General features: G+C 38.1%; 1 protein-coding gene across 1 annotated transcript; it reads right to left on the bottom strand.

Moving 5' to 3' along the window:
* Window positions 1-453: 453 nt before the first annotated feature.
* LOC308401468 (uncharacterized protein) lies at window positions 454-4,043 on the bottom strand. Its single transcript, XM_080889684.1, has 7 exons — window positions 3,919-4,043; window positions 3,176-3,320; window positions 2,803-2,852; window positions 2,346-2,696; window positions 2,175-2,261; window positions 982-1,050; window positions 454-706 (listed from the first exon to the last, which is right to left on the bottom strand). Exons 3-7 carry the CDS (start codon window positions 2,843-2,845, stop codon window positions 573-575), a joined length of 684 nt encoding a protein of 227 aa, XP_080745810.1. The 5' UTR covers window positions 2,846-2,852; window positions 3,176-3,320; window positions 3,919-4,043; the 3' UTR covers window positions 454-572.
* Window positions 4,044-8,320: the final 4,277 nt, after the last annotated feature.

Genomic DNA, 8,320 nt, shown 5'->3' with positions numbered 1-8,320 from the left:
AGCCTAAAATTATAGTGCAATTGCAGCGCTGGGGTGGTTAAGATCAGTGTTTCTGTTCTGGGATCCTTTTAAAGTACTGCAAAGTCAGTGACAAAAGGGTGCATGCAGTATAATTTGAAACTGCTGACTCCATGATCTGCTTTACTTACATATATTTTAAAGAAAAAAAAGTATGTAATGTATTTGGGAAATGGACACCATAACTCACTGGGTCTATTATGTTTTTTTCTAAAATAATTTGTTTGACTTAGAGCTAAGAATCAGTGTTGTAACATCACATATGACTTTTCTGTTTTTTCCTCATTTGAAGGAAATCTTACAGGTGCAAAGATTCCTTTTCTTTTACTTATATTTTTTATTTTTGTATTTATTTTTTAAGCACAGCAGTAGAATTAAATTAAATTAAATTCACAACATTAACAGGCAGGGAAGTCACTGTTGATTTAAGTCGTTTTATTACAGTGTGGACGTTTCCATGTGGTGTTGAACTGTAACAATAAACAGGACAGTCAGACTAAATCAAACGAGGACAAATGAGTCAACCATTTCTATCCAAAGTTTGCCAGTGTACCTTACCATCGTAACAGGTTACAAAGACCTCTTATGAAAAGTACTACAACTCCTGCAGTTGCCACATTTAAAAATGCCATTAGAACAAATAATGAGATTATTTCATGACATGCCCTTTCTTCTGCTGGCTTTGGACCTGCGTGGAGAAAACAGACCATAAAATAAACAATTTTATCAAAGCCAACAAAAGGGACGTAACAGTACAGGCACAGAAATCAGCCAATTGTGAAACACAAAAAGGAACAAATCTGGAAACTAAACATTGTATTTAGACTTTAAGGGTAAGAATTGGGCTTGTTGTGCAGCAAGAAAGCTCTGTGATGTCACAGTTGGCAAATCTTTTTGCAGTTGATCAATGAGTAAACCCACCACCGTCTTTCAAAGGAAGTCCTGAATTAACTTCAGTATCACCTGCAATCAAAACTTTATTTTTGTCGTCCACCTTTATTTTCCTCGCAATCATGTGCAGAGACGCAAAACCTGTCCAGATAAAACAAAGGTAGAAACAGGAAAACTTAAACAATAGAAACAGAAATAATAATAATAATAATAATAAACTAGGTTCAAAAGTAGATGTAATAAAAAGACAAAACCAAATACATCAATCAAAATGACATGCATCTATTCACTGAAAAAAAGTAAGTTGTTATTCTTTGTTTTGATTAATAAAGCATGAAAAACTTGATTATGAATAAGAAATTCTGCCTAAACGATAAATGATTGCATAATGTACATCATGTTATTTAAAATTATATATCTATAACATGTATTTCCCGTGAGATGTCGCCCTGTGTTCATTACATGCTTGTTTGATTGCATGGCAGCTATCACAAATGTGATGAAGTTCAGACAATTTTAACTTAAATATGTCACGGCGGGGTAGTGAAGCAGTGGACCCAAATCCAGACAGAGAAGAAGACGGAGCGGAGACTTGAACCAAAAGCGAGCTGTTTTATTTAGGCTGGTAAACATGAACAAAGGCAAAAACAGGAGCAACAACTAAACTGGAACCCATACTGGGAAAACTAAAAGACAACTGTGACGAAACATAGAGACAACTATAGAGACTATGATTTCTATGACTCGGCGTGGTAACACAGACGTTCTGACAAAGACAGGCTAAACACACACAAGGGATGATCAGAGGAAGTGGAAACACATGGGGAAACAGCTGACACTAATGAACATAATGACACCACAGGGGAACTATAAAACTAAGCACACTGAACAAGGGAACACTAGACTTCCAAAATACAACAGGAAACACAGAGACGCTGGCATGACATCACAAACCAGACAACATGAAATACGCAGACAACAAATACATGACGAACTACCTAGAGAAGACCAGAACAGACTTACAGAAGAGGACCTAGATGGACCTAAACTAGAATACACTCATCTAAAACCTACAGAACTACACATATATTTATAATAAAACACACATTTACAAAAAGCACTCAAATTGCTGGGTCATAGACCCAGCCCCTGACAGAATAATTCCACAATTCACTGTAAATTTTGAACACCAAACCTTTTAGACGACTAAAGTGTGATGTGTTAAAAAGGGTACTCAGAACTGTGGATAAAGATTGGTGATTTACCTTTTGGTAGTCCAAATATCAGAGGTCTGAGTAAGACATAAGTGCTGTTTCCATCAGAGGTTCGACCCACACTCAAAACAAAATTTTCTGAGGATGAAAATCTGAATTAATGTTTGTTCATCTGCAATATAAATACAGCCCAGTCGTAAAGAGATACAGGAGTCAACTTACCATTTGTCTCGAGCCTCCATCTCTTCAGGCTGTCGTCGTAGTCGGCAGCCACGTCACACCTGTAGCTTCCAGAGTCTTCAGCTGTGACTCTGGACAGATGAAGTCTGATTCGTCCTCCTCTCAGAGCGTCTCTGTCAGTCTGAACTCGTCCTGCAAACTGCTCATGCTGAGACTCAGAGTCCTCCACTCCTCTGATCATTTTAAACAAAATCTTAGTGACGTCTGAGTGGAAAACACACATCACGTCAGCCAGAGACACGTCAGCTTGGAGCTGACTGTCCAATCTGATGGTGATGTTGTCGTCCTCCTTGGCCTCAAAGACAGTCGCAGTCCTTTTCAAAACAAACGTCCCTGTTGAGAAGACACCACCTCATTATTGTGTGTTCATTTATCCTTTTTATTTATTTATTTATTTGAATTTACCAAAAGATAACTGTGTCTAAATGTGGACACTCACAGACAGAGGACGCCAGGCCGAGAAACAGAAGGATCCTGATCATCTTCTCTCTGTCAGAATGAATCAGAGGAAGAACGTTTTAATAAATATCTTTTTTTTTAAAAAAGACAATAAAAATAAAAGTGAAATATTTCACATTTTTCACCAGCTTAAAAACCACTGAGTGATTTCCCCACACAGAGTGTACACAGACACACTTTCTGTGCAGCTCACCGGCACATGAATTAATGTACGTCTATGATCCAAACCATGATCATAATTCTGTGCATGTTTCAGCTACGAGATTTAAAATGGTCTGTTGACATCAGAGTGAAGTGTGTTTTCAGTATTACTCCAATAACATGTTTAGATGTTTTTAGGCTTAGTTTTCTACCTGTTCTTGCGTTTCTCCGTCTCTGGCAGCTGTCTCTACGAACCATGAGCTCCTCTCTACGAACACGGAAGAGCATGTAAAGTTTTCCTGTTGACTTTACTGGGTGGGCTAAAGTGACACTGTAATGCACCTGTATTACAATGACCTGTAAAAGGAAAAAAGAAACGAAAAACAAGTTTAGCTCATCAGACCGGACAGGATAAGGTGACCCTGAATCCTCTCTTAGTTATGGAGCAGTAGGCCTAGGCTGCCGTGGGATTCCCATGATGCATTGCATGTTTCTTCTTCAGTCACCTCTGTTTTGCTCACTGTGTTTATACACCTCCTGCATTTAATTATTAGTTATTATTAATCTCTTGGTGTCTTTTACAGCTTGTCAAATAGTCACGCAATAATAGTAATAGAGATACTTTTATTATTATTATTATTATTATTGTTATTATTATAGCCTAAGCATTAGTAGCACTGTAGACACCACTGTGCCGCTGTTTTCTTCCCGTTGCGCACTTTCATAAAACCCCTTGTGGTGTTTCTTGTTTTGCATCACATGAGCAAACTAAAAGCTGCTTTCCTGTCTCTGTCCTGCTTCTTCTGTCATGGTAGCTATTTGCTTTTGTGACGCTGCTTGAAACTGATCATGGTTTGCCCACATACCATACGGTCTTTTTTTAAAAGGCGCCTGCATCAAAAAGTAAACAACAAAAGCACACACGTTCACACAGGATGTTTTAAAGTCTACTTACTTGTTAGTAGGAGAGTGACCCACAATGTGTCCACTTTGATTTAATAAGCTGAAAGAACAAACAACCGCCTGAATATTTCAGATAAAGAAGACGCTTCAGCTCACTGTTAAACCTGTCTATTCAGACACGTGACAAACACAAAGTGTCCAAACTGCTCATTCCAGTCACACCCTGCTTTACAGACTGTGACTAAACATTTACATTACAGTAAAACAGAGATGCCATTTTTTTGGACCTGCTACTTTACTACCTACACTTAAAGACATTTTATAGATAAATAAATAAACCATGCACATAAAATAACAGGTGCATTGTTTAAATGAAAAAGGAACACAACAAAGCCTACTCGAGAATCAAATGCAAACTCTTGTCGCTTCCCCTCTCAGTAGATTTGTATTCAGTTGGCTTTACTTTCAAGCCACGAGAACATAAGATAACATATACTCAGCACTTCTCCTATCAGTGAGGTGAGGCATTAGTGGTAAATGACCGCTCATGTCTTTGTTTATGTTTCATCTCTTCTTTCAGTTTTAGTTAAAGGTCAATAACTCCACTGTACCAGTGAACACAGCAGTAAAACTGGATCCGAGCAGCTGACAAATTGTTACGCACTTTATCAGCCTCTTAAGCCACCAAAGAAAAACATAAAGCAGATCCAATGAAGAGTAGATATAAATAAAATCATTGTGGTTTTATCAACGTAGAAACAAGAAAGCCTTCTCAAACATGAGAGCGCTTCTTGTTTTCAGTTTGCTTTAAAATGAAGCTTTGAATCAATAACTGTTCAAGGATATTTATGACACTGAACACACGCCACAATCTGAATTTCAATAAAAGTGACTTTGGGTGTATGCTTGTTGTTTTTTTTGCTTGTTGATTTTTTTATTAATGATCATGTCTTTAGTCTTACACTTAGTGTTGCTCAACTGAATGCAGGACTAATCACGGCATTTGACAAACTCAGCAAGCACTGGGCCGTGGCTGGATCTATTTTCCTGGAGCAGCCTGAAAGTTGTCTGCATACTTTAAAATGGCCCTATTTTCAAACTTACTCTAACATATATTTGTATACATTTGTATATAGGATAAATGATAAGGGTGAGTGCACAAATCCCTGTCGAGGAGCAGACCTGGTTGGACAGGACCCTATTTAGCTGGACTCTTTGGGTCCTGTTAACTAAAAAGTCAAGAATCACACCGACAAGATTTTTATTCATGTTCACAACATTTGACTACAACAAGTGGTTCACTAAGAAAACTCAGCTGACCTCCAGCTCAATACCTGATACCAGACCGTGACCCCACCATCGCAAACCTGCATCTAACATGGCAGTAAAACTAAAACCAGTACCTGACTCTTTGTCGTGTCTCTGGATTCCCCAGCAAATGACTGAAGGCACAGAGAGGAGGGTAAAAGGTGTTCCAACAAACTCAGAGTGATGACAATATCTCATCTTATATTTCATGTTGGGGTTCTTACATTCACAGCATGGAGCAATTTTTACACACACAGACAGTGAAGGTCACACACTTGAAACACAACATACTTGAGGAGTCGTCAGTCCCTTATACTAGTGCCTGAGGAGGCTGCAGTCATGTGTACTGTAAGCGCTGCTGTCACCAATTTGCTTTGAAGCTGTTGTGTAATTGCTGAAGCAAAATTCCTGTTGGTGTCTGTATGCATGACAAACTAGACCATGAATAGATGCTTTCTGTTTGTACTGATGGAAACTCTGAGACGGATACAACCTCAATTTCAGCTTCAAATAAACAATGTTTATAACATCTATATTATATCTATATCTAGATAGACAGACAGACAGACAGACAGACAGACAGACAGACAGACAGACAGACAGACAGACAGACAGACAGACAGACAGACAGACAGACAGACAGACAGACAGACAGACAGACAGACAGACAGACAGACAGACAGACAGATAGATAGATAGATAGATAGATAGATAGATAGATAGATAGATAGATAGATAGATAGATAGATAGATAGATAGATAGATAGATAGATAGATAGATAGATAGATAGATAGATAGATAGATAGATAGATAGATAGATAGATAGACAGACAGACAGACAGACAGACAGACAGACTACAGTCAGTGTAGCAGAGGCAGGATTTGATACAAGAGAGCATTACAAGAGCTTGTAATGAAGCACTAGCTTCACTATTGAGCTGAGTTTGGGTGGGGCGCTCAGTAATGACATTTCCACACTGTGTTGAGCTTTCTAAGCTCAGATGTTTGGAAACACTGCTCCAAGGTGTGGTCGGGTCGAAACACACGTCATGTAAGCATGGCTAATTGCGGTATTGGGACTTCACTCAAGTTTCAACATGTGGTGTACCTGCTGCTTCCAGGCAGGCGAGGCACGGGGAATAACCTTTTCTTTTATGAACCAGAGGTTTTGTTTTTTTTGTTTTTTTTTTGTTTTTTTTTTGGGGGGGGGGGGGGGGGGGGTTAACGCCGCACACACATGTAAGGAATAAAACAATATCTGATGTCATTATTGTTTTTGCTGTGGATTGTAAAGATCAATACAGACTGTTCAATCCCTGAAACCCAGAGTGTCATTAAATAAATATTGGCACGGAGAGAGAGAGAGAGATGTGCTCTGTGCTGTAAATTTATTAAATGATCTGAAAAGAAACTTTCAATGTCACAATAAAAGAGGCAGACATTTCTCAGTTCTATTTTTCTCTATTGTTCCTACTTTCAATAGAAAATGCTCTATAAAGTGTGTTGGGAAACCCAGCAGTACCACCTGGTGGTGAAGAAGTTAATTACAGTCACAAGACCTGTTGCCTTTCCAGCTCCGATTTAATTGCTGACTCTGCGGCTTACCGTACACTGGACATTTTCTTCTACCACACACACACACACCCCATGCATATACACCCCATGTCCAGCATCATTTCTATGAAGAATAAACTATTTAACCCTGACATCCCTTCTCCTGACCCCGATCCTCGTGTTGGATCCTCTAACAGGAAACTAAGTCCATGCTGATTCTGCTTCAGCCAGCTGCACTTAATGTTTGAGTTTCCTCCACATACGGCTCAGTCAGAAACTGAAGGACGATTCATCCTGCAAAAAAGCAAGAAAAAAATCCATTAATTGCACATGGTCTACTTCGTACTAACTCTCAAGAAAATATTAATATTATTATATTTTTTTTATTATTCCAACTGTTGTAACGTGAAATCTCATACATGCAGGTTCAATCTGAATAAATCATGCCCATGTCACCAGATATGGCTTCCAGAGCAGTAATATACTACTACTAATAATAATAATAACAATAATGAAGTTTCTTTATCCTACTTGAACAACCTCTGAATGTGTGAGGTTGAAAAGCTGTTGGTCAGTGTGAAATGGACTGTCGCGATTAAATCCGGGCGTGTTGCCGCTTGTTATAAATAGAAGCATCAAAAACATCCATTCAGTAGCAACAAGTATCAGCCAAGATGTTATAACCTGCAGGCGCCTCACCTGCTTGGAAGCAGCAGGTAAGCGAGGCCACCTGGCGAATTTGTGGTGGAGTGCACCAAAACCGCAATTAACCACAATCACGTGACCTGGGTGTTTCCAACTATACTTTGGAGCTGTATTTCCAAACACGACACAGTCTCATTGTTAGTACAGCTTAAGGGAATTTAACAGAGCAAAAACAAATCAAAACCTAAGAGTAAAGTAAACTAAAAACACAAACAAGAAATTCAAAACTGCAAAATTGTCTAACACTAGAGACTAAATAAAAAAAAAAGATAGTAAATAAAATCAAACAAAAAACATCGAAGAATTAGTTTGATTAAAAACCCAAAGTACCTGAAAAATAAGGAGAAAAGGAATTGAAACCGGTTACAGCCAGTTAACTTCACATTAGTGATGTGTAAGTTGTGAACGAAATGGCTCTTAAATTTGTTTAAAAGGAAGAAGCTGAAAATTGAAATAGTTAAAAGTTGAACTGTGAATAGTTCGTTTTTGAGATATGATTTATTTATTACATTTTATGTGGAGTGAATAAATTATATATATATATTATATATATTTATGGTGCCCCTAGAGACAAAGCACGTACAAACTCCAAAACACGTAAAAACTCAGAAGCACGTAAAAACTCCAAAACACGTACAAAACACAACAGAAGTGCTCCACGATGCTGGGCGCAGTGTTGAGCTTTTGTTACCTAGTGGCTACACAAGCCAGCAAGTACCAAAGACCAGATTTGGTGTGTGGTAGTAACAGGTAAATGAACTTTTTTTTTTTTATTATTTGAATATATATGAGTGCTTGTGTATAAATACACAAACCATACAAGTATGCTTTCAATTGTGTAATTTAAGTGATCTAGTAGCTCTGCTTTGGAAGTATATTTTATTGT

This window comes from Rhamphochromis sp. 'chilingali' (assembly GCF_963969265.1).
Source record: "Rhamphochromis sp. 'chilingali' genome assembly, chromosome: 1".
NCBI classification, from domain to species: Eukaryota; Metazoa; Chordata; class Actinopteri; order Cichliformes; family Cichlidae; genus Rhamphochromis; species Rhamphochromis sp. 'chilingali'.
The sequence above is the reverse complement of the archived record's forward strand: the minus strand, read 5'-3'. Positions and strand labels throughout refer to the sequence as shown.

Coding starts and splice junctions, on each gene's coding strand:
- LOC308401468 (XM_080889684.1), bottom strand. CDS start 2,845: ATGATCAGGATCCTTCTGTTTCTCGGCCTGGCGTCCTCTGTCT. Junction 2,262..2,345: donor ATGGAGGCTCGAGACAAATG/GTAAGTTGACTC, acceptor TTTCATCCTCAG/AAAATTTTGTTTTGAGTGTG. Junction 707..981: donor AAATAAAGTTTTGATTGCAG/GTGATACTGAAG, acceptor TTCTCCACGCAG/GTCCAAAGCCAGCAGAAGAA.